At 38.8% G+C, this 27,253-nt stretch overlaps 1 protein-coding gene across 5 annotated transcripts in view; it reads right to left on the minus strand.

Annotated features, from left to right (window-relative positions):
* The window catches only part of PPA2 (inorganic pyrophosphatase 2), an 83,527-nt gene extending 57,527 nt beyond the window's left edge, over positions 1-26,000 (minus strand). The window contains exons 1-5 of one of the 5 annotated variants that reach the window (XR_003520735.2): positions 25,783-25,999; positions 11,348-11,412; positions 9,190-9,234; positions 3,687-3,740; positions 1,898-2,017 (exon numbers count right to left, since the gene is read on the minus strand). Coding sequence is in view for 4 of the 5 variants with exons in the window: in XM_027598631.2 (XP_027454432.1) it covers positions 1,898-2,017; positions 3,687-3,740; positions 9,190-9,234; positions 11,348-11,412; positions 25,783-25,957 (459 nt within the window). In the remaining variant the exon portion in view is untranslated. Of the gene's footprint in view, positions 1-1,897; positions 2,018-3,686; positions 3,741-9,189; positions 9,235-11,347; positions 11,413-25,782 lie in introns of all 5 variants that reach the window. The other 4 variants (XM_027598631.2, XM_027598628.2, XM_027598629.2 and 1 more) reach the window with 4 other exon arrangements.
* Positions 26,001-27,253: the final 1,253 nt, after the last annotated feature.

Consider the following 27,253-nt stretch of genomic DNA (forward strand, 5'->3'; position numbering starts at 1 on the left):
CCCAGGGTCCTGGGATCGAGCCCCACATCAGACTCCCTGTTCAGCGGGCAGTCTGTTTCTCCCTCTTCCCCACCCCCCACTTGTGCGCTCTCTCTCTCAAATAAATAAATGAAATCTTTTTAAAAAAAGAATATTATATTTTATCCTTTTGACAATAGGAAACCACTTAAGAGGTTCTCATATGAGCAAAACATTAGTAGATTTAAGTTTTAAAATGCTATTTTGGATGCTAGATGGTTATTAAATTTCGGTAGGCAATAGTTCAGGATGCATTAAGAGACTGCTAGAGTCTACAGTAAAACTACTGTACCTAACAGACTACTGTAATAGTAGGTAGGGGCACCTTGAAAATTCAAACACATCCATAGGAGTACAAAATTTGTCAAGACTTTAGATAGAAAAACTACAAAAGCTCAGAATTAGTAGATGAATTAGTAAACTTATCATGCTCCATGGTAACCAGTGGTTTAGTTGTTGATAACCCCCTCTAAATTCCTTCAGAGGGAAGACCATATAATAAAAGTACCAGTAGCTATAATAATGTGATCACTATTCTCATGGCACTCTTCTAAGATCACTGTGCAATAATTTAACTTCAACATGACCATATGCACTAGGTACTTTATCATCTCTATTTAACAGAGGAAGAAAGTGAGGCACAGAAGGACAAAGTAACTGACCCAAGGTCACATTACTAGTAAGTGCAATCTGCTCCAAAACCCACATTCTCAGTCACTTACTATGCTGCCTTGATCTTATGTATGTATATCATTTTTCTTTGCATATCCAACACCTATACACTGCCTAGCACAAAAATCCTTAATAAATGTTTCATGAAATAAACAAATATATGAACTTTAGTTTATCCCCTGCCTACTCTACTTTATACGTCGCTGTTTTTGTCTTACTCCAATCCAACTGCTTCTTCGGCCTTCCCCTCATCCATACATCCTCTCCTACGAACAATCCCCTAAGCTTAAAAAAACTGTTTTTTTACCCTTTTACTGCTAGGTCAAACAGAATGTCTACTTAGGCACCTGGGGAGTCAGAACACCTGCCTTCATTATTTCAACAGACATTCTCATTCTTAGTACATCATTTTAGAAGTGTATGTTTTAACCAAGAATGTATCCATGTGGGTGGTCTAAATGCATCAAAGGCAGGCTGACCCCTTAGAAAACAATTTTCTTTCTTCTTTTCCTGTAAATATTTATTCTACATGGGCAGCTTTTTTTTTTTTTTGAGTGGGATAAAGCCAGACTCCTTTTTCTCAGTTATTTCCCCAAAAGCATTTTGGAATTTCATGCAAAATATTAAAATTAATAAAATAAAATATAAAACTTAAATATCCAGATAGATGGTCTAATAGGATGTCTTTTATAATCATTAAAGACAGATGCTTCTCCATGTCTCCTAAACCTAGACTTTTGATTCTGCGTACTCTGAGTTTTTTCACTCACTAAATAATCTGGAAGGAGATTCCATTTCCCCGGGGTGAGGAAACATGAGAAGAAAACAAAAAGGGATAAGATAGGATGCTATCATACATGAATATATATAAAAACATAACTTGTCACATTCAAAGGAATGACTGAAGATAAAGCAGGTAAAACATTTTCCACTGACTCTTAACTGCCAAGCCCAGAAAAAGAAATGTGTTCAAATGCCAAATATAAGTATTCTATATGCCTAACTCCAAGAACTTGAGTACAGACATATATAGAGTTTGAAAAAAAATTTATTGCTACAATAAAACTCCACATTAAAAAATTTTAAATTTACCAATCTCTCAAACTGACATGCCCTCAGAACCAATTTAAATTCAAACAGTTCACAGGATTTACAAGGCAATATTTTAGAAGACAGAGAAGTTTTACCATTATAACAAAAATGTTACCTGTGGGAGGGCACCATAATTCCAGATATAACCCTTGTGAGGAAAGATATTCGCCACAAAGCGTAGCTTGCCATCCTTCGTATCTTGTTTAATGGGATTCAACGGCTCCTTCGTGGCAATCTAAGCAGGTCACGGAAAAAAGGGGAGAGGAGGATGAGCAATGATTAATCCTATATTCAAATTGTGTATTTTAAATCTGTCTGCTATTATCAGGCTAAATATTTATGTTCCAACTTAGTGATCAAAGATACTTTAAGATAATAAAAAAATTTAAAAAAAAAGATACTTTAAGATAAATTAAGCTCTTATTTCTACTTTATAAGTACTGTGTAAGAAAAAAATGTCTGAAAACATCGGATTATATATTTAGGCACTCTATTATATATGCACTCATTTCTAGCACAAATAACAGAATGACTGAAATGGCAAAAGGATAAAGATTAACCTACTTGCTTTTTGATACTAATTTGGGTGTCTTACCATCAATCTTATGATAATAAGTTTAACTTAAAGATTTTCACCGAGTCATTTCATTTCAGTTACCTTTCTATCAAATATACTCAGACTACCTTGCAAAAAAAAAAAAAAAAATCATCCCATAAAGTATAACTGAAGCCATTTTTGAATGAATAAACACTGCTTAAATTAGGTAGAATCTCACAGATTCTTGATTCTATTACCTGAGATAGAAAGTAGCCAGAATGCTGAAATATTCTGAAGGAAGACCAAAAAAAGAATCTATTTCTTTTACTTTTCCCTATTATTAACCAAAAAATGCTACTAGGACCTGGTGAAATTACTGGCAATTCTCTAAACATAAATCCTGAAAAACATACATCTATTATATAACAATCCTTAATTAAAATACTTGAGGGGTGTCTGGGGTAGCTCAGTCAGTTAAGTGCCCAGCTCTTGATTTCAGCTCAGGTCATGATCTCAGTATCCTGAGACTGAGCCCCGCGAGGAGTCTGCTTGAGATTCTCTCCTCTCCCTCTGCCCTTCATCCCGCCTGCATGTGCTCTCTTGAGTGCATGTACGTGGGTGCTTGCACGTTCTCTCTCTCAAATAAATACATAAATAGGATCTTTTAAAAAAATAAAATACTTGAAATAATACTTGCCATCACACCCAAAGCTACAGGATAAGACTTAAATAACTAAAGAAACTAAGTGCCATAAATTAAATTACACTCAGAACTATAAGGAATCTTACCTAACTGAAGATGGAACAATAAAAATTCTGAAGAGCAAAAGGGAAGTTCCTGATAGGCTCATATCTCAAGGAAAAGATAAAAAAAAAAAGGTAACCAGGGGAACAGCAGATGCCCTCAGATAGCACTTACAAATCAAGAGTTGGCCAGGAAAATGCTTTCATTTCTGGTACAGTAAAATCTAAAGGACAGGTTAGTGCTTAGAAACTAAACTTGCCATCAGTCCCAAATAAATACGTTTCAATTATATCTGTGAACAAAATACATCTCAGAATCTGTTTAAATAAACCTTGAAAATGTTTGTTCTTTTCAAAGACAGAGGAGTCAAAGAAAATTAAATAAATATGTGTATAACAAACCAGAGAGACAAAAATGGAAAACACTCTTTTTTAAAGTGTAAATTCAGCCTTGAATAATATTGTGCTATTTGAGAATTAGATTCAAAGTTCACAAAAATGTTTTCAATTGTTTTTACCATAAAGAAGTTTGTCAACCATCCCAACTTCAAAATACTGCCAAACAAAATTTTTATATCATTAATTATAATTTCCACTTGATAGTAAAAGAATATATCCATACCTCCATTTTAGCATTTGTCCACCGAGGTACCTCTACAACCATATTAAACAAATTCTGCAGTTAAAAAAAAACAAAACAAAACACAAAAAACAGGTAATTTTGAAAGTTTTACCTATTCTTTATCAGTTATCTCTTGTGCAAAACTGCTGCAGTTTCTTTCCCCACAAAAACGTGTGGAGACTACATCATACATCTGCATATGCCTTAAATTTCTTCGGAAAAATTAGAGAAGTTGTCTACACCACAGCAGGATTTAAGCCATCATGTCACATGAACACTACTGCACTGATAGAAGTTGCTATATTTCACCTTCGCAGTGTAGCAACAGAACTAGAATGGAGTCAGGGAACCTGTTTCAATTTTTATTTTCCAACTAAAACAGAAGTGAGAGACAGGGTCCATCATGTAAGCTAAAGTCTCATTTTTCCAACCTGTAAAGTAAGTGCAATAATCTGTCCTACTCACTTCACAAGGTTGTAATAAAGATCAATTATATAATTTAAATGAAAATACACAAAAAATTATGAAGTAAAATATTTTGAAAATCACAAAGCAATATTTAAAGACAAGTTATTATGATCATAATGTAAAATTAAGGCTTTTGGCATAGGTAAGTATCAAGTTTAAAAAGAGTCAGACTGATGCCTTTCTACACTTAGCTTATCTAGGATTTCTGATTCCCTAAAGTTACAAAAGGACCACTGCTTTTTTTTTTTTTATCATTTTTGAACTTTGCACAGTATTTAAAGCAAAAGAGACTCTAGGTCAATGGTAAGTAAAAATAATTGTCTACAGTACTTAGGAATACAAGTCTATAATTTCCTATAGTTTAGGCCTTACAAAGAGGAAGTCTCAAGGTTAAAGTTGACTTGCATGCCACTTGGATATCAGTAACTAACAACTTACCATAGGAAAGCAATGTAACAGGGCTACACCAAGTGTGGCCAAGAACCAGAGCTAATCTGTAAGTCCATTGCTACTGGTTCATTTAGAAACATTTATAGCAATTTGACAGAGTCATTTTTAGGTCTGTTGATTACACTTCCCTAATAATTCATTTTTATTGTATTTTTAAAAGTATCAGTTCACAACAGATCAGAAATAAACCAAAAAACTAATCCTTTAGCACAGATCATCTGAGAAAGCAGTGATTAAATATACTTATTCTCAATTGTGCTATGCATCAAAATCAACAGGAGAGCTTTGATCGATTAAAAAAAAAAAAGGTTTCCTAGAGCCCACCTCCCACATACTTGATAGTTTGTATCTATCATTGATAGATAAAACTCAATAGTTTTAGGATGGAGCCAGGGCACTGCTTATTTTTAAAAGCTCTGTAAGCAATTTTAAAATGCAGCCAGAGTTGCAAACCTCTGGCTTACAGCACTGCTAAACAATATCTGGGGGCTTGGTGAAACATGTACGCTATTAATTCAAAGAATGCCATTTACACAATTAAATATAAATATAAATTGAGCCACAAAAGTAATGACGGTTGTTTTCTAGTTAAGACTAAAGTTTACCAATGACAGAAATACATATCCATAATCAGATAAAGAACAAAGCCAAGAATGAGTTCTCAACAACTGCTCCTTAGAAGTATGTCTCATACCTATCTTAGCAACTTATACACAGTCTTGCTGTTATGTTTCATTTTCTATACTCCTTTATGAGGTACCCCAGCACCTGCTTAAATATGTCTCAAGTAGCTGTTAAAAAGAAAAACCTAAGTAAATGGCAGATGTTCACATAATTTATTCATCCCTGAAAGCCTGGCTATAAGAGAACAAATGCATACAGATGAATCCTCAAGAGGTGACAGAGAAGACCAGGCTAGTCACAACTGTTTTACACAATGACACCTACCAAAACCACTCACAGAGACTTGAAATAGGCCAAAAGAACAAAAGATAAGGTTTGAATTCTAAGCCTGCAAACCATCTCTCCTTCATCACTTGTTCCTGATCTATGAAGAGCCAATCTCCAGCCTGCTTTTCTTCTCTCCAGCTAAAATGCATATTGCCTGTAATTTTTTAAAGCCAATGTTAGTCTTGTTCTCCTAAGATTACTGTTAATTATAAACCAGTAATGGTCTGCTGAAATTTACTGGAAAATCACAAAGATACGAGGGGACATATTTCAAGTAAGAAAGCTCAGTACGAGCAAGAACCATTTACCTCCTCCTTCAGGGGTTTTCTTTCTCTCCACTTTTCCCTTCTATTTTTATTGCAAAACCAAAAAGAAAAACTCATTAAGACATGAAAAAAGTCAGTAAATTTTATATACTTTGGGAAAAAATGGGAGGAAATCACCCTTCTTTCCTCTAACTCTTAAAAGATCAAATAAACTTTGGACAGCAAAGGCAACAAAAGCAAAAATAAACAAGCTAAACCATCAAACTAAAAACCTCTGCACAGCAAAGGGAACAATTAACAACATAAAAAGGTAACCTATAAATGGGAAAAAATATTTGTAAGTCATATATCTGATACGGATAAATACCCAAAGCACAAAGAACTCATGCAACTCAATAGAAAAAAAAAAATCTGATTAAGAAATGGGCGGGGGGGGCCCCTGGGCGGCTCAGTCAGTTAAGTGACTGACTTGGTTTCTGCTCAGGTCATGATCTCAAGGGTCCTGAGAATGAGCCTGGCGGCAGGCTCTGCACTCAGCAGGGAGTCTGCTTGAGACTCTCTCCCTCTGCCCCTCCCACCATTTATGTGAGCACATGCATGCACACCCTCTTTCTCTCTAATTTTTTTTTTAAAGATTTTATTTATTTGACAGAGAGAGAAACAGCGAGAGCAGGAATACAAGCAGGGGGAGTGGGAAAGGGAGAAGCAGGCTCCCCGCTGAGCAGGGAGCCCGATGTGGGGCTCGATCCCAGGACCCTGGGATCATGACCTGAGCTGAAGGCGGACGCTTAACGACTGAGCCACCCAGGCGCCCCTACAATAAGTAATCTTAAAAAAAAAATGGGTAGAGGAACTGGATGGATGGTTTTCCAAGAGACATAGTCAAAAGGTACATGAAAAGGTGCTCAATATCACAATTACCAGTAAAATGCAAATCAAACCACAATGAGGTTATCACCTCACACCTGCTGGAATGGTTGTCATCATTAAAAGACAAGAAATAACAAGTGTTGGTGAGAATGTGAAAAAAGGGGAATGCTTGTGCATAGTTGGTGGGAATGTAAATTGCTGCAGTCACTACAGAAAACAGAATTGCAGTTTTTTCAAAAAAAGAAAAACAAAGCTATTATATAATCCAGCAACCCCACTTCTGGATATTTATCCAAAGAAAATGAGGAGCGCCTGGGTGGCTCAGGAGGTTAAACATCTGCCTTTGGCTCAGGTCATGATCCCGGGGTGCTGAGACGGAGCCTCGCGTTCCTCTCCCTGCTCAGCAGGAAGCCTGCTTCTCCCTCTCCCTCTGCCTGCCGCTCCCCCTGCTTGTGCTCTCCTGCTCTCTGTCAAATAAATAAATAATATCTTTAAAAAAAAAAGACAATGAAAACTGGATGTTGAAGAGATATCTGCACTCTCATGGTCATTGCAGCATTATTCACAATAGCCAAGATACAGAAACAATCTAAATGTCCGTAATTGGATGAAAAGATAAAGAAGATATGCTTAATATATACAATGGAATATTATTCAGCCATGAGAAAGACTGTTAGGGCATTATTCTCACTGAAATAAGCCAGAGAAAGACAAATACTGCATTGTACCTCTTTTATCTGGAAGGAAGGAAGGGAGGGAGGGAGGAAGGAAGGAAAGAAAGGAAGGAAGAAAGAAAGAAAGAGAAAAGGGAAGGGATGGGGAAGGGAAAGGGGAGAGGAAAGAAAGAAAAAGAAAGAGCGAGAGAGAGAGAAGGAACAAACTCGCAGAAACAGAGAGTAGAAAAGTTGTTGCCAAGGGCTTGGGGTTGGAAAAAAATGGGAGAGAATTATAAATAAATAAACACACAAACTATAGACTCAAATCAGGCAGTCTCTGACATATGATCCATGTTCTAAGAATTAAATTTTAAGTTGGCTGTATGGACTCAGAATACATTTTTTCCGCCGGAAAAAAAAACTATTTCTAGGATAATACACAAAGTCTCGAAGCCATCAGTATCTATTCACTCCCATCTAAGGCAGTGGTTCTCAAACTTCAGTGTGTAGAGGATGCCCTGAAACACTTGTTAAATATGTGGACTAACCAGTCCCCATCAAGCAGATTCTGATTTAGTAGATACGGAATAAGCCCTGGAATCTGAAATTTTAACAAGTGTTCTATGTTATTCCAACATAGACGGTTTAAGGACCATTTTAACAGACACCAATTTAAGAAAATACAATATGGATGGCAGGCAAAGCTGGTAGGGATTAAACAGCACTCGCAGCTATTTCTGGAAGTAGATTCAAAGGCTGGGGTCCTAAGTTTTAGTTGGAGTAGAGAAAAAATGGAAATAAGGTTAAAGGGAAAAGAAGGCTGAGGAAGGTGGCAGAAAAAACTGGTATCAGCAAGATAAAAAGGCATCAACAGCATGAGATGGGATGACAGGCATCAATCAAATGTTCAGGTCCTAAGTCAAGAACTATTAAAGGTTTGCCAGTCACATATTTAAAAGATATATTTAGAACACATTTATTTTAGTGTATAGCTGGTATAACTTTGTTTCTCCTCTATCCCCAAATGACTTGTTCCTGAATTCTAAAACAGCCTCTCAAACCACCTTTTCCCTTAAAATAAAAAAAATGATAAACTGACCAATTTTCATAAAGTACCTTTACTTTAGATTATCTACCATGATAAATAACTTGCTACTAAAATCTGGGTTCATTTCCTGATTCTCTCTGGTTCTTCACTTATAAAATGAAATGGTAAGGAGGTTCCTAGAGTAGTCAGATTCATAAACAAAGTAGAATAGTAGTTACCAGGGGCTGGGCAGAGCAGAGAATGGAGAGTTAGTGTTTACTGGGCAGAGTTTCAGTCTGGGAAGATGAAGAAGTTCTGGCAATGAATGGTGGTGATGGCTGCACAAGTGAAAGTATTATAATTACACTGAACTGTACACTTTAAAAACTGTGCAATAAATGGTAAATTTTATTTTAGGTATATTTTACAAGAAAAAAAGTGAGGGATGCCTGGGTGGCTCAGCTGGTTAAGCGTCTGCCTTTGGCTCAGGTCATGATCCCAGAATCCTGGGATCGAGTCCCACATCGGGCTCCTTGCTCAGCGGGGAGCCTGCTTCTCCCTCTGCCTGCTGCTTCCCCTGCTGTGCTTTCTCTCTCTAACAAATAAATAAATTTAAAAAAAAAGTTGAAAAAAAGGTGAAACAGTAAGATCATCCCTAGCTGCCTTAAACAGATACCAGAAGGAAAAAAAAAAGAATGCACACAAAAACCTTGTAGGGGAGAAAACTCTGGAAGCATTTTACAAACGCACTATCATCAAGGTCTTTAATGGACAACAGAAGTGACTCACAAAAATAAAAACCTTTAGAGATATACCTCATATTCATCATTTCGTGCTCTCTTTGTAGGAATGCCATTTTCCTATAAAAGAAAAGATGGTATTTGTAATTTTAATATTTCAGCAAAGAATACAGCGGCATTGCAAAGCAGTGAAAGGAAGCCTACTACAGAAACGTTCCACTATAAAGGCTGCCCAGAAACCTGATTCAACAGAGAACCTACCAAATGCCCAGTTCCTTTTCTCTCAGCATTTGCATCCCCAGTGCATGAGCATTAAAGTGTTTCATAAAATAATCAGAAAAGCTAGATCTCTTTCAAGTATATTTTCCTAGTTTTTATAAAACAATCAAAGGCTCTGTTTGGTCTTTAAGGAAAGACTGTCAGTTTCCAATGATTACACTTAAAACAGTCATTTCATTATTGAAATGAAACTCTAGGGACCGTGACTAACAAGCCATGAAAGTACTCAGCTGCACCTCCTGCCTGTAAATTCCACCAAGGTGTGATTACTATGCCTCCATCAAGCACTTTCAAATTAAAACTGAGTATGTGATGGGTTGGGAAGAAAAATTATGCCATTCACAAATGCTCACACTTCTATGTAACTTTTACACACCAAAAAAGCCACTAATGGAGGAAAAAATACCACATCCCAAAGTACAAGGTGCAACCATCATGGCTGAGGATGGGGGAAACCTATCCACACAACCACTGTGTGTACCAATCTCCACATGCCCAGAATTTACTGGCTTATCCTGCTTATTTCGCCCTGCCCCACTCTCACCTTTGCCTAACCCCAATCTCACATTCCCCAAACCCTATTCTCCTTAGGCAGAATATCATGCCCACTGGGATGTTTCTAGTCCACTCTGCTCCAGCTCCACCCCTACCTACTCCATGATTCCCAAAAATATTATTATTTTGCTAAGTAAACAGATTTTGTCATGGTACACCCCCACATGAAGAAGCACCAACCAACCCCTCCTTCTTTCATTACCCTATTCTAGTTTTATAGCACTTAACATTATTGTTGACTTGTTTTCTGGTTGTCTGTCTCCTCCAGTTGAGTGTGAACTAGATCTCACATCTATCTAATTCACCATTGCAACCCTAGTGCCTGGAATGCTGTCTAGTTCATAATGCTGCAATGATTGTTTATTGAAAGAATAAATTAATAAATGAATAAATGAATGCATGCACTTCTGGCCCAAAGCAAGGAGAGGTGTTAGGAGACATGAGATATTTGGGTTGGACTGTTCATTGGCCAAAACAGAACAAAACACATGGGGGGAACACACACACACACACACACACACACGGGAGTTCTTTTCTGGGGGGAACACACACACACACACGGGAGTTCTTTTCTGGGGGGAACACACACACACACACACACGGGAGTTCTTTTCTGGGGGGAACACACACACACACACACACACACACACACACACACACACACGGGAGTTCTTTTCTGGGGGGAACACACACACACACACGGGAGTTCTTTTCTGGGGGGAACACACACACACACACACACACACACACACACACACAGAGTTCTTTTCACACACACACACACACACACACACACACACACACACACACACACACACACACACACACGAGTTCTTTTCTGCTCTTTGGCTTCCTTCTCTTCTGTCCTGTAGCTGAATACTACTTAGAATTAATGAGCTGGAAGGATTACACAAGAGCAATTAAGAATGCAACCTTTGGAGTTAGAGCACCTAAATTCATATCCCACCTCCCACTACAGACAACAGATTTGTGGTCATGGGCAAAGCACTGGACCTCATTCACAAAGTAAGGGTAATAACAGTAGCCCTAGCCACTCAGAAAATGCAAGTCAAGCTCTGAGCACAGTGTCTGGATAAGCACCATGAGCATTCAATAAATCTTCACTATTATTCTCCCTGTTTGCCATGATATTGAGAGTCCAGTCTTCTGAAGGGCTGGAAGCAGCACAAATCCCACATCAGTGTTCCATAATCTTCCTCCTGGAAGGATCCTATTCTCATACTAATTCTAATTCATGAAAGAGGCTTACAATCCTGTTATGACAACTCTGTTGTCCTTCTTGACTTCCAACCGCATTCTTTCCTTGAGATGCTTCCAAAAAGCATTTTGTGATATTAGAAGTATATATATTCACCCCCAAAGCAAGTTAAAACAATACCTCTGTTGAGTCCACCTTCAGAGGAATATCATGAAAGGGGGAAATGTAGTGACCAGCTACATTCTCTGCAAAGGAAAAAAACAAAAATAAAAATACAGAATTAAAGCATTAGACTATCCCATTCTTCAGAACAATTATATCCTTATCCACTTTTAAACTTTTTAAAAAAGTGCTTAAAGATTTTTCAAATTAACCTTAACTCCAAATTTAAAGTTTAATTCAACTTTTAAAATTTGCCCCAACATGATGACCAAAGAGAATACATACCACATAAACCATATTTTGGTTTGCCAAAATAATTTACAGTTGACGCTTGAACAGCGTAAGTTTGAACTTCATGAGTCCACTTATACATGGATTTTTTTTTAGATACAATACAGTACTGTAAACGTATTTTCTCTCATGATTTTTTTTTTTAAAGAGTTTATTTATTTATTTGACAGAGAGAGAGAGAAGGGACACAAGCAGGGGAAGTGGGAGAGGGAGAAGCAGGCTTCCCGCCGAGCAGGGAGCCCGATGCGGGGCTCAATCCCAGGACCCTGGGATCATGACTTGATCCCAAGGCAGACGCTTAACAACTGAGCCACCCAGGCGCCCCATCCCTTATGATTTTCTTAATAACATTTTCTTTTCTCTAGTTTACTTAATTCTAAGAATACAGTACATAATGCATATAACATACAAAAATGCTGTTAATTGACTGTTTATGCTATTGGTAAGACTCCTGGTCAACATAAGCTATTAGTAGTTAAGTTTTTAAGGAGTCAGAAGTTGTACACAGATCTTCGACTGTGTGGTGGGTAGGTGCCCCTAACCCTGCCTTGTTCAAGGGTCAACTGGACTTATCTCTGTAGCTTAAAACATCCAAAGCAGAAAAATGTCTGAAACTATCACCCAAATATGAAAAATCTCACTTTTGAAGAGATTCATTAATAAGTGATTGGATTAAAACTGATGTCAATTTCCCTAGGAGAAGGGAGATTGCTAGGAGAAACCTAGCAACAGAATTCCCAATTTCTGCCTATACAATTCACATGAACAAAGATTTAAATGTTCTACTCAATTAAAAGGAAAGAAACAAATTACTGGTTCCCACTCAGTGATAAGGATGCTTATATTAGGGTAAGCTTAAAACAAAAAGGAACTTTAATAATAGAAACTGTCTCATCTTCATTGCATACTGAAATGCATATTTTAAATATTTTAATTTTAGTTTTCAATAAAATCTTAAATAAAAAACAACTTAATATGCACTTTTATTGGAACGCATCTATTTCCAAAAGCTGGGCTTAATAGAGCCATAAAATTTTTTCAGTTTATAATTTCCTAAGTCAGGGTATGTTTTATTTCTGGCCTGCTACCTCTTTGGCATAATTTTCAGATTTAGACTTTAAAAATATTTTAACAAAATAAAACATGGACTGGCTGACAGCCCAATAGCAACGACGAGTACACTCAGCATCCAAATTTTGGTTTTCAAATACCATTCTCCAATAAAAAAGAACTAGAGCTTTTTAAAGAAGGGGCTGATTCTAAGGCTGGGACAAAGAATATACAAGATAAACCTGATGGGTCCTGTAGTACCAACAATCAACCAAGTGCTGAAAGAAACAAAAGGCTGGCGATACGTGAAAAGGAAATGCAGCCAATCTGTAAGAGCTCCCAAAGGCCAAAGCTGGAACAAACTGAGCAACAGATAATAGACTATTTGATTACAAGCTAAAGGATAAAATAAATATATACAGAGACCACACTAATACAAATGATTGTATAAATAAATAAACGAGGGAGAAAAGACAAACCTTCCTTATAGAAAAATTCCAGGCAATATAGATAGATGTCCCCCTCCAAGAAGTAAAGCTTACTCTGCTACTCCTGAGCATAGACTGGACTTAGTGCTCACTTCCAAAGAATAGAACACAGAAAGGGAAAAACAGTAACATTACAGTAGAGAAGCTTGGCAAACAGTACCCTTAGCCAAGTGATCAAGGTTAACATCACCAGTGAAAAGTCATGTTGATACCATGCACCTCCTGATACGCTGTGATGAGAAAGGTACTTCACTTCTGTTGTATTTTTCCCCCAAAGCCATAACCCCGGTCTCATCACAAGAAAGTCAGCAGACACATCCAAACTGAGGGACATTCTATACAATACCTAACCAATACTCTTCAAAAGTCTCAAGCTCATAAAACAAACAAGGAAATACTGAGAAATTGTGAGACTGGAGGACAGTAAGGAAATATAACGACTAAGTGCCATGTGGTACCTTGAACTGGATCCTGGAACAGAAAAATGACACTAGTGGACAAACTAGTGATTCCCAAATAAAATGAGGAGTTAATAGTAGGTACCAATGTTGGTTTCTTAGTTTTAACAAATGCACATCGGTAATGAGAGATGTTAACATTAGGGGAAGCTTGGAAAGAGATATATCGGAATTGTGTACAATCTTTGCAGCTTCACCAAATCTAAAATTATTTCAAAATACAGTTTATTTAAACAAACACAAGCCATGCTTCAGCCCACTAAAATTAGAAGCAGGTAACTTAACAATGGCCCTCACTTCACCAAAATAGAATTTCTTCTTCTCGTGTTGTGTAGGTTTCCTTAGCACTTATTACTAAAGTTCTCCAAGGAAGGTTTTGTTGTTTGCTTTTGTTTATTCTGCTATACTCTCCACTGGGTCCCCAGCATCCAGGAAGTACCTAGAATTTAGTAGGCATTCAATAAATATATCTCTATTACTATTTCATTTTTCCCTCCAAGCAGTTCATGAAATTTTTCTTTTCCCACTTTGGGAACAAGGTAACTCCTGAAGGACCCATTCACAGGGTAGGATAAAGAGAAAGAGCACACAAGTGGCAAAGTATATACAATCTTGCTATGATCTACAAAGTTCTTTTTCATTAGTTTTTTAAAAAATGCACCTTAAAAAAAAAAACCTTTGGCATACCAGATCAAACTTCAAATTCTCTGCCTGAATTTAAAATCATCCAGGAGCAACGCAAGAACAAAATTATCAGTTTGCTGCATGATTATTTACTTTTCTATAAGTAATAGATACTTAAATGGGTAACATTTATTTTCTATTAAGATATGGCAGTGGGAATTGAAAATGATATAGCCACTTTGGAAAATAGTTTGGCATTTTCTTATAAAGTTAAACATTTGACCCAGAAATCCTACTGTTAATAAGTATTTGACCAAGAAAAATGAAAACTAATGTTTACCGGAAAACTTCTAAGTGAATGTTTACAGGTGGCTTTATTCAAAATCACCAAAAACTGGAAGCAAACTAAATGCACAAATAGTAAATGGATAAATGAACACTGCTACACCCATATAATGGTATTTTGCTCAATGATATATTAGTAACCAATAAAAAAGAATGAACTACTGATACACACAACAAAATGGATAAACCTAAAATGTATCATGCCAAGTGAAAAAAGCTAGACTTAAACAATTCCATTTGGATGACATTCTGGAAAAGGCAAAACTACAGGCATTAGGAGCAGAGAAGTGACTGCCAGGAGTTGAGGGTAGAGGGTGAAGGTGACTTGAGAGACCACATGCAAACTGTTAAGGAGTGATGGATTGTTCTGTGTCTTGATCGTGATGGTGTTTAAACGAATCTATATTCTATCTAAACTCAGAACTGTTCACAAAAAAGGACTGAATTTTACCGTATATAAGTTTAAAAATATGAAGCAAAAAAAATAGGTTAAGAAAAATATGTATTAAAGTATAAATGTTTGCTCTTGTTCCAATGAACAGTCACCAATCTGTGATTCTTTTCTCAGCTTTAAGTCACAAAGACAACGTAGTTTTGAGAAAAATACAATCCTTTGGAAGATTATGTCAATTATTACATTTGGGACCTATCACTGTGATGGGAATTAACAATAATCTCAGCTTTAAGAATTCCGGCAGCTGAGTAAACCAGGGAACTTCATTATTACAATTATGGAAGTATAGGAAATTTGACAGAATAGTTGGCCTGCCTTTGTAATTAAGAATAAATGATACCTCTAACACATTGATTTGGTGTTAAATTTCTCTAAAGCTCCAATGTTCTTGTTAACTGGAGACAAGCCCCAACAAACTTAGTAAGATTTAGGATGAAAGCATGTTACTCAAGCCTGAGGAAAAAATGGGACCAGCCTAAGCTGTGATCTCTAAAAGCTAAAGATTTATGAAGTGTGCTGAGGTAGCTATCTCTTTAAATCGGGATCTAAACATGATATTCAAAGACTATGGTAATGCCAATACATGGGTTTAAGTTGTTATCTAATTGTCATCTTGGAAAGTAAAAAGAGTATTAGTGAGTGAATGGTCTGACTCAGATAACCAATACCTACTAGAAGCCATCTGGGTCACAAAATTGTATAGATAAAAATGTACTAATGAAGAAAAAAGAATAGAATTATATCTGCAACAGTAAAAATAAATATGGCTTTAGATGTCAGATAATGAGCTTTGATGGGCAATATACCAAAAACTCACACAGAGCAATGAATACAGAGACCAAGAGCCTGCCTGACTTCTAGTTACTGAGCTTGATAAAGTCACTCAATTTCTCTGAAACTTAATTTTCTCATTTTTTTTCCATTAGCAATATGTAATTTAGTTTGAAAAGGTAATGTAGTAGATGCCGGAATACAAAAGTGCTAAAAAGTGAGGTATGGCCACAGCCCAGATAGGGCATGTACTACATCATCCGCATCAGCATCATCCAGTAAGTATAAAGGCAAAGGAGTCCTCTTGGCATAATCAGAAAGCTAATCATTGGGTGGGAGGGATGGGACGGCTGGGTGATGGACACTGGGGAGAGTATGTGCTATGGTGAGTGCTGTGAATTGTGCAAGACTGTTGAATCACAGACCTGTACCTCTGAAACAAATAATACATTATATGTAAAAAAAGAAAAAAAAAAGATAGCAGGAAGGGAAGAATGAAGGGGGGGAAATCAGAGGGGAGACGAACCATGAGAGACTATGGACTCTGAGAAACAAACTGAGGGTTCTAGAGGAGTGGGGGGTGGGGGGATGGGTTAGCCTGGTGATGGGTATGAAAGAGGGCACGTTCTGCACGGAGCACTGCGTGTTATACGCAAACAACGAATCATGGAACACTACATCAAAAACATAATGATGTAATGTATGGTGATTAACGTAACATAATAATAAAAAAAAAAGAAAGCAAGCAAATCATTGATCTAGTGAAGACAGGATGAGAACCCATTAAGTTTTCTAGGGTCAGTGCTATTAGTATGCTAGTATGCTCCATATAAAGAGTGTTAAGACTCTCCAAAGGTAGATTGCTAGCATGCTCCATATAAAGAGTGTTAAGACTCTCCAAAGGTAGATGTATAGATAAGTGCTGTTTATCCTGATCCTCTACAAAATGAAACGGGTAATCTGTATTTTACATACGAGTCATAGAGAGATGTGGTATATGCGGCAAGCACTGGAGCAACATGTACCACTCTATGAAGACGACAGAGCTGAAGCACACGGTATAGACAGCGCTTTCTCAGAGGCTCAGAATAAATCAGTAATAAATCCTGAGTCAGAACCTCATTATTCGAAGCTCAGACTGGTCGTGTCTTTAGATTTGAAACCAAGTTGCTGCCACCAATTTGCTTTTTAAAATACCTGTTTTGCTGTTTAAACAAAGCAATTTATGTACATGGTTAAAAACCTCTATCAATCTCCACCTCTCTCCAATCCAGATCCACTGTCAGAGCAAAATTTTTCACCTCTTTAACTTACCTGAGGTCTAGTGATTATCTACATCTCTCCAAATAATATATTTGTATGATTAGTTTTTACCTTATCAATTTTAGAGATTATCTACTGATTCCAATTCTAAGAGATAAGTTTAGTTCATTTGACCCCCAACCTATTCCTCTCAAATTCTCTACTGACCAATCTTAACAATTTATAGCTTTAGTCCCTGTTCCACCAAACACATACAATATTTGACTGTACTAACTGGCTTTTTACTTCAGTCCCCTCATCCTTCTCTCTCCTTTTTATCTTTTGCACTTTTATTTTTTCATTTCAAGGTGGATAAATGTTCTATAATCACACTGAATTTTCTATGCTCTTCCTATTAGTATAGTTCCAAAATTTTTCTAAGGATAGGAAAAACTTGGAGTGTATGTTAAACAGTTCTCTGGACCTCCCATACCTAGGGAATCAGAATCTTAAGAGGAATCTGGATACCTAGATTTTGAGCAAGGACCCACGAACACTTCTTACACTGAAGTAAGTTTGAAAAGCATTGTCTATGTATTGATTTTTAGCCAAGTATAATGTTATAATTAAATTTCTTCTCCTGTTCAGCTTCTGTTTTGACTTGTACTTCTAATCATGTTTCTTCCATTGTCAGTCATAATCATTTCTATAAATTATTCAAATGTCTCACAGATTCCACAAAGACTATGGAATTCTCTCTACACACAAACAGCTCCCTTTGGAAATCTCTATCCTCTTGCTGCAACATGGACGAGATGATTCTTTGGCATCCTAAGACTTTGCTTCTTTGGTCTCCAGCTCAGATCTGTTTTCTGGATCCCATGCATTCATCTTTTTTGGTTTACTTTCTTGTTTTGCAGGAGCATATCCCTAATTTGTGTTCTGTAAGAAAGGATGCATATGAGGTAAATTTCCCAAGTCCTTAAATGTCTGAAATGTCCTTATTTGGTCTTCACCCTAGATTGATGGTTGCCTGGGTAAGTTCTAGGAGGAAAGTTATTTTCTCTCAGGATCTTGAAGGCTTTAAGTATTCTTTTGTGCTCATAAGTCAAATACCAGTTTGATTCTCATTCCTTTAAGGTGACCTGTTCTCCCTCCCTCCCCTGCCCTGTGCCCCAAGACTTTCAGGATCTTCTTTATAAAAGCCTCAGTTTTCTGAGATTTTGCAGTATGTCTGGGACTCAGAACACTAGGGTCCTTAAATTCTTAGATCTCTTCTACTATCTCTTTGATAATTACCTCTCCATTCCTTCTGGCACTCATGTTAATCAAATATTGGACTTCCTAGATTAAACCTCCATGTCTCCTCTACCTCATTTTTCTATCTCTTTGACATCTTTTTCTACTTTCTGTAGATTTCTTTACCTTATATTCTAACTTTTCTGGTAGGTTTCTTTACCTTATATTCTAACTTTTCTGTATTAGTTTTCCAGGACTGCCATAACAAATGATCACAAACCTGGTGGCTTAAAACAACAGATCACCATCTGTCTCACTACACCTTCTCCTGAGTTCTTTGTCTTTACAATTGCAATATTTTAATATGCCTGTGATTATGTTTTCTTCATAGCTTCCTCTTCCTTTTTAACGGATACAAGAGCTTCTAAAATCTCAGAGGACACTCACTGGACTTTTTAAAAGTCAAATTCTCTTCTACTTCTTTTTTTCTACTTAATTTATAAGATTTCCTTAAATTCATTCATTCAATATTTACTGAACACATTAAGTCCTGGGTATACAAATTCCCTGTTCTTATGGAATTTATATTTTAGTGGGGGGGGCAGGTATAGAGTATGTTCTTACTATATTGGGTACAATACGCACCATAAAGGAAAAGAAATGAGAGCAAGAAAGGAATGAATAAGGGAAGAGACAAAATTCAAATGGAAAGGTCAGGGAAGATCTCACTGATAGGTAACACTTCAGCACAGACCAAAATAAAGTGAGGAAGCAGATGTCTAGGGAGGAACAGTGCAAGGAGGCCAGGATGGCCGGAACACACTGATCAAAAGGAAGCGTGGCAGGTGACAGATTCAGGGAGGAAGTCCAGTATTAGTCACACAGGACCTTGTATACTGTGGTGAATATTTGAAATTTATTTTGAGCGAAATGAAAAGCCACTGGAGTTTGGAGCAGAGCCTGGACATGATCTGACTTACATTTTAAAGGATCAAGGTGACTTCTGTGTGGAAAGCAGACTACAGGGGAATCAGGGTGGCAGGAGGGGGTAGAATCAGGAGGCTACTACAATTGGTCAGGTGGAAGATGGATAAAGTGGCAAGGGTGGAAGCGGAGAGAAGTAACTGTCTTCTGGATACATTTCAAAAGCACAGCTGAAGTGAGAAAGTACTGAATTAGAAGTGGGGTTAAGAGTAACAAAGGCACCAAGAATGATTGTTGAGTTATTGGTTACAGATGTGAGGAAAGAAAGAAACAACCCAGTGGGCAGAGGAATGCTAACCTTGAGATGTCTCTGAGACATTTAGGTGGGAAGAGAGAATATGTTTACTGGATGTGTCAATCTCAAGTTAAAGAAGGTGGAGATTCAGGCTGCGGGCACCTGGGTGGCTCAGTCAGTTAAGCGTCTGCCTTCGGCTCAGGTCATGATCCCAGGGTCCTGGGATCAAGCCCCGCATCGGGCTCCCTGCTCTGTGGGAAGCCTGCTTCTCCCTCTCCCACTCCCCCTGCCTGTGTTCCTTCTCTCCCTGTCTCTCTTTCTGTCAGATAAATAAAATCTTTATAAAAAAAAAAAGAGAGAGAGATTCAGGCTGTTGCAAATCTGGGAGGCACAGATGGTATCTAAAGCCATGGGGCTGAACCGGATCACCTCGAGCAACAGCTACAGTCAGCAAACTTTGGCCCATGGCCTGTTTTTATTTGTGTAAATAAAGTTTTCTTGGAACAAATCCATATTCATACTTTTACTCTCTCTGGTTACTTTTGTGCTACAAAGGCGGAGTTAAGTAGTTGTGGCAGAGAACCTACGGCCTGCAAAGCCTACTATTTACTATCGGGGCCCTACACGGGAAACATTAGCCAACCCTAGCCCTGGAAAGAGAACAGAGATGTGGGCTAAGTACTGAGCCCTGGGGCATTTCAAAAGTTCAGAAATCCAAGGATCCAGCAAAGGAGACTGCTGGAGAAGCCATCAAAATCAAAGAGAGTGTTGTCCCAGAGACAAAAAGAAAAAAAAAAAAGTTTCAAGGAAGACAAAAGATCGACTGTGAAAAGTTCTGTTGATCATTCACGTAAGAACTTAAAACTGATCATTGTATTTGTCACATGCAAGTCTCCTTTTGACAAAAGAGTTTGGTAGAGTAGCAGCAATAGTAGTAGGAGTGAAAGCCTGACTGAAGATGATCTTTGACAATCTGGTTGATATTTAAGAGTAAGAGACTAGAAAGACTGATGTGTACACAGGAAAGGCTTGTTGAAGGGTCAGCTTCCCGTGGAGACACAGGGGTAAGAAGTGGGCCATTACACTGGGGGCTTCCTAAGTGAGAATGCAGAGGGCTCTGCTGGGGCAGCAACACCAGCGGGGTGTTCTACGTCCCTCCACTTTCTTCAATTTCTGTAGAAGAAACCAACCAGCCCATTCCACAAGTCCCAAGCCTCTATGAAAACACCTGTGTGCTATTCCATAATAAAACTTACATCAACCCCCCTGTGTTAACCTCCACTTCCTGCTCTCACGTCCACATACCCACAACCACTCCGAGGTTCTGCACAGCAGTTTGGCTTCTTTTTAGTCTATACACCCCTCAGCACATACACTTACACGCTGGGACTTCCTCCAAGCTGTTTCATCAATAACCATACCTCCAACTTTTTATGTTCTATAAATATTTTGAAATCTCCAGCTCTGATGGGTCCTCCTTATTTGTTGTTTTAGGATTCTCCTTTTTTATTCACTTACTATTACTCTAATAGAATATTCACTAAGCGGCAGATCAGACAAACAACTGTAGTCACCCTGCCACTTTGTCTCAGTATTTTGCTTTGTCAAAAATAATAAACTAATGAATTGTCTCAGGCCCATCAATATATACTGGACATGGCCAAACTGTGTCAAAACTTTCCCTTCAACTAGACTGAAATGAGATTTTATTCTATTAGTTTGTAAATTACCTATGTTTTTCTCTCATAACAGCAAGTTGTATTAGGACCAAAGTTTATTAATGGTATTAGCAAGTGAGAAAGTTGAATGGAGTACAAAACCTGTATTTGATAATATGTGTATACACCAAATAGCTACCTGTATGCTATCTGGTGTATACTATTACTAAACCATTTATAGAGATTCTTACTGGAAGCTTTAGCAATGACAAGCACCAAATAAATACAAATAATTTTTCAATATTCAATATTCAATATTCAAACAATAACCATGATGTTCTATATGACCTCTATATAATTCAAATTCTATGATATAAGCCAACTTAAAAAAAGGTTACAAGAACAAATATTTAAGACTCAAACACATATTGTGTGGATTATTCACAGGACATTTTCTTAAGTCCAAATGTATGGTAGAGTCAATGACACATCCCATCACCTACTCCTCAAATGATATCCTATGAATGATAAAACAAATTCATTGTTAAAGAACTGTATGATTCATTTTTATTCTAAATAAAAGCAACATAAATTACCTACAGCACAGTGACTCTAAGTGAATCAGTCACCCATCCCATAGTAACAAAATGCAAACTATGAAAAGCATAGCTTCTACTCATCTTTGAGAAAACATAAAAAAACAAAAATAATTTTTTTTTTTTTTTGTGAGATTGTGTGCAAGCAGGGGAAAGGCAGAGGGACAGAGAGACAATCTTAAGCAAGGCTCCATCTCAAGACCCTGAGATCATGACCTGAGCCAGTATCAATGATTTCAAGAGTCAGAGGCTCAAACCACTGAGCCACCCAGGTGGCCCATGAATTTTCAGGTTATTAACAAAACAAAGAAATGCAGGCTATCCAAGGAATATTGACTTGCAGTGCTGTCTTTGGTCCCACATAAACAAGTCTAACCTCATTATGATTTCACAATCAAAAGACTGCAGAGCAATATCCATTAAAACTAAGACCTAGGGGGGGGTGCCTGGGTGGCTCAGTTGGTTGAGCCTCTGACTCCTAATTTCGGCTCAGGTCATGATCTCAGGGTTGTGAGACTGAGCCCTGCCTGGGGCTCCTCACTCAGCAGGGAATCTGCTTCTCCTGTTATTTTCACCCTTCACAGAATATGACAAGAATTTTGGTCTTATGTCTTGAAGTCAAAAAGAAAAAAGAAATAACATATATTAAATATTTACCATGTGTCACGTGTGACACACTGATAATCTTACACACCTGATCTCATTTAACTGCCACAGCAATTCTGTAATATCATTAGTACTATCCCTATTTTGCAGATGGGAGAAATTGAGCTGAGGGATGTCAACTGATGCCCCAGACAGTCAAGCTAGGCCTACAATCTAAGTGTTTTGACTGCTAGTCTAGAACTGTTTCTTTGACACACTTGCTTTTGGAAGTTTCAGAAATTACCTCACCCAGTGCTTCCCCAGCTGAATTCCATGAAACTCTAGAGTCACTAAGATGTTAACCAATGTTCTGAAAAATAAGGGCTCTGGGGTTCAGAAGTTTAGGACAAGTTACTTTATATCAGAATTTCCCAGAACTTTAATATGCACACTGTGACTCTCCAAGAAGGTGATAAAATGGGAAGTGTTCTGCTCATTTATTAAACCATGAAGTGCTTTGTTTAAAGAAAACCTAATAATATACTAAGGTATGTTTGTGTTCAACTCAGCACAGTTTGGAAATGACCATCTATTCCCATCTCCTCTTTCCATGGTGTAATAAAATTGAGATACAAGTAAGTTAAATGACTCAGTCAAGGCCACAGAAAAAGTTAATAAAGGGCCAGGGCTGGTACCAAGAACTGATGATTCCTGCCAGGATGTTCTTTCCCCCATATCATCCCGTCTCACTTCTGTACTGTTTCTACAAAGTCTGACACTAATTAAAAGGAAAAAAAAAATATTAAACCTATCATTTATTCTGATTCTTCTGAATGGCAGTACAGAGAAACCATTTACAGAAATGAAGCTCAAAAATGGTCTACCTCCCAGTGCAGTAGTATTTTAGAGGACTGGGATATATTTGGAAATGTGGGAAATGATTCCACTGTAATAATGCTGAATAACACTTTTCAGCCAAGTAGTGTTACACTCATGTTTTTCTTTGAAGTGACGTAAAACTACACGCTAGTACTGCATGTAGACACTGCCAACGCTCAAAATACCCAATTTGAGACCATTTTTATAAGAAGCAATTTGTTCACTGTTTTCCTCTTACTCCCTTACCCGAAAGGGGCTTCCTTTCACTTTGCCCTACCCTTGCCAGCAAGCAGCAAACAGTCCTGGGCCAAGGATGCCACCTGGCGTTTTAGATCAGGAACTGTTTAACCTGACATACCTTCCACTCAGTATCTCACCACCTGGCCCCCTCTCCCAAACCACACTCTTCCAGTTCTTGCCCATTTACCTCAGTAAAACCTTTTCTTTTCTTTTTTATCATTTATCCTAACTCAGTGGAAAAAAAAGACATTTTTGGCATTCTAGTTATAGAAAAATCGTTGAGTCTGAATACACTTGTAGCTAAAGAAAGAAACCACAGCGTAAGGCCAATATAGCCTTGGAAATACCTTATAGAGGCCCTGTCCCAGTAGAGAATGTTAAAATATCTACTATTTATCCAATGCCTTCAAGGAAGATCAGCACCAAGAAGAACCTTGAAGATCACTGCTGGGTCAACTGTATTATACCACAGCTAAAAAAAAAACGCCCTGTAAAAATGGAAGGAATCACCTGCCCAAATCACACACAGTGAGAGCACAGGGCAGAGTCAGGATGAAGGCCTAGGAGTCCATTTCAAAGCCTATGCTCTGTCAACTATCCCATATGCCCCAGGCTCCTTGAGACCACGTTTTCTCAGTTAACATTCAAGTAAAATATTTTTCAGTGTTTTTATATTTTTCCCTAATTACCTATACTGACATCATGACTCTCTTGAGAGCAGGGCTCGTAACTCAAATCTCCTCAGTGCCATGGCTAACTGTATCTAGCACACTTCATAAATATTTATTGACTTTCTTGGTCTATTACTACCGTGCTTACTGCAAATCTAGAATATTTTCACCATGTTATGCGTTTAGACAAGCTTTTATCTGCTCAAAAACCTAACTGCCATTTCATAACACTCTATAGAAAACTGTGCCCCAAATCATCACATCATACATAACCTTTTGGAACACAATCCACTCAAAATTTGGGACTTCCTGTTAAGGGTTCCTCTCCACCTGATGAATCTTGACTAAGCAAGGATGGGAAAGAATATGCAGCACAGAGGAAAAACAAAAAAAAGCAACCAATTTTGAAGAATATAGCTATTTTAGTATCAGTTGCATCATAATCCAAGAACTAAACTAACTCAGTTTTCTCTCCCATAAAATACTCTTCGACCCTAAGTTCATGTAAGATACGTGTAAACATTTTATAAATTACAGATATCAATAATGATTACAGATATTATTTATAATAATTTATATTGCAGACTGTGTGACTAATCATTTTATATACACTTTATCACGAAATTCTTACCGCCCTGTTTTACAGATAAGAAAAAACAAGGCGTAGCAGGTTAAGAAACTCCTCCGGGGTCACGGAGCTAAGAGCTAAAAAACCCAGGATTCGAGCTTAGATCTGAAGGCTTCCAAAGCTGGTGCTCTTTAGAGACGGGCGGAAAGGCAAGGCCTTTACAAAAAAGGTACTACTCCCCCTCACGGCTCGGAAGTCAATGAGGCATGAAGGCAACTCAACCAACCTCCCTATTTTCACCTACACAGTGAAATATGTGGGTGCAAAGAAAAATGAGAATAACGGAGACTTGGGTCGTTTTCTGACTTAGCCGGCCAGCTCAGGGCCCGGCAATTCGCTTCGCCCTCTGGGGCTTGCTCAATGTGAGAAGACAGGGCTAGCCGGAGCCAACTAGGCTCTTAATCGAGCATCGCATTCAAAGTGCACACTTGTGAATATAAATTCATGCTTCTGGGAGATCCTTCGCCAGAGTCCCCCCAACCCTATCCCCCCCCCCCCAAAAAAGATCCACTGGACTAGGCATCTCCAAAGTTCTGCCCGCCTTTCCAACTGTAGGCGGCCCTCACTAGGAGGAGCGTGGTTACGCCCACCGAGAGAGCCGGCCGGCAGCGGACTCTGCCCTTCCCTCGCACAACGAACTTACCAGAACCCTGAGTCGCGGCAGGGCCTGGCCTAAGGCTGCGGGGCCGCCGCGCGCTGACGGCGGGCGCCCCTGAGCGTCTACCGCCGCTGGGGGAGGGCGGTTGGCCTCGCCCAGGGGGACTCAGCGCGGCTCCGCCGGCCGCCCATCACCCTGCGTCTCTGCGCTCCGCGTTCGGGGGCTCAGTGCGCCGCCCCCTCGCTGGCAGCTCCGGTGCCTCGGCGCGGGCCCCCCGCATGCGGGGAGGTGGCCTGGCCTGTTCCGCCACCACCGCAAGCCTGAAGGAAGGAGGGAGGAGGCCGCGCGGACCGCACAGGCCCCACCCCGAGCCTCCCCCTGGTGCGCCGCCCGCCGGGGGCCCCTCGAGCTACTTACTGAAGAAGAGGCGGTAATCGGGGGAGTAGGGCTGGCCGCGCTCCTCCGTGCGGTAGAAGGCCATGGCGCGGTGCGGCCCCGGCCCTGCACTCTTTCCCCGGGGCAAGCGGGCGGCTGCGGGGGACCCCGCGCGCCAGGCCCAGCCGGTGCGCAGGAGCGGCAGCAGCGCACGCATGGCGTCGACGGCAGTCGGGCTCCGCGCAGGGCGGCGCTGGGGGACCCTGGCCCAGCTGCGCGCCGGTGCCCCCTACTGGCCGGAGCCATCACTCCCTTCCGGGGCTTGGAGTTAGATCCCCGCCCCAGCCCGTCTCGGGCCCGCCCTGGAGACCGATCAGAGAAAACAAAACGCCCAGCGAATTGACAGTGACGCGCGCTCTCCAAAGCGAGGCCGAGGTTCAAAGATGAGCAAGATAACATCCACCACCCCTGAGGAGCTCACGGCCACTTATTAATGCAAATATGCATTCACTACTTCACTCATACGGTTAATATTTACTATCATATTATTTTTATTATAATGATATAAAATTGAGCGGTTATTCTATGCCAGACACTGCTCTAGATACCGTCCAATGTAGAAGACAAGCATTACACACATACACAAACATCATAAGACATGAACAGAACTCCTTGTGAAGATTTTACCTTGACACTGATTTATAGAACAACAACAGCAACAAATAGGTAACTTCTTCGAATGCTATTTCCTCCGTGAGGCCTTTCCTATTTTACACAACTAGAAGTGATTTATCCTTTCTTTTCTTACATTTTCACTTCTACAATGGCACTTGGTACCGTACCTATATGTTTGTGAACCTATCATGTTCTTTATTTCACCCCAACCAACCCAATGGATTGTTAATGAGCCAAACACCCAGGAATTAAGATTTAGTATCCTTGCAGGATGTAGCAGCATGCCCAGCATATAATAATGGCTCCTTTGTTGTGGAGTTAAATTGCTCCTGGAAGTCCCTTTTACCAGATTTTTCTATTGGCATAAGAAATTCTGTTTATCCACTTTCCAGAAAAGTATCTCCACTTCATATTCTTTCCCCATCTCAATTCAAATGAGCTTCCTCCACCTTCTGAGATCACCAATGACCTCCAGTCAATATGAAGTTTAATTCTCACAATAAATCAGAATGAGAGAATCCAGAAGAAAGCAGTAAAAAAGATTTTTTTCATTAGAAATTAAAACTTTTAAAGAAAATTAAATATCTGTTATTCAGTCTAAAAGTGAAAGCAAAAATAGTAGCAATTTTACAGAAAGAGGCAAAAAAAGTTGACATGCTCTCTGCAAAAACTAAGTGAAATGGTTTTAATTAAAAGAGGAGGCCTGTTTTAAATAATCTCTTAAAGTTCTGTAATAAAAATTGGCTTCTCAGTGAAATGTTAATATGCACAATGAATACATAAATTCATGAAAAATATAACTCTAACTTAAAATCTGACTCTTACAACTAAAAGACAA

The sequence above is a fragment of the Zalophus californianus genome, chromosome 2 (assembly GCF_009762305.2).
Source record: "Zalophus californianus isolate mZalCal1 chromosome 2, mZalCal1.pri.v2, whole genome shotgun sequence".
NCBI classification, from domain to species: domain Eukaryota; kingdom Metazoa; phylum Chordata; class Mammalia; order Carnivora; family Otariidae; genus Zalophus; species Zalophus californianus.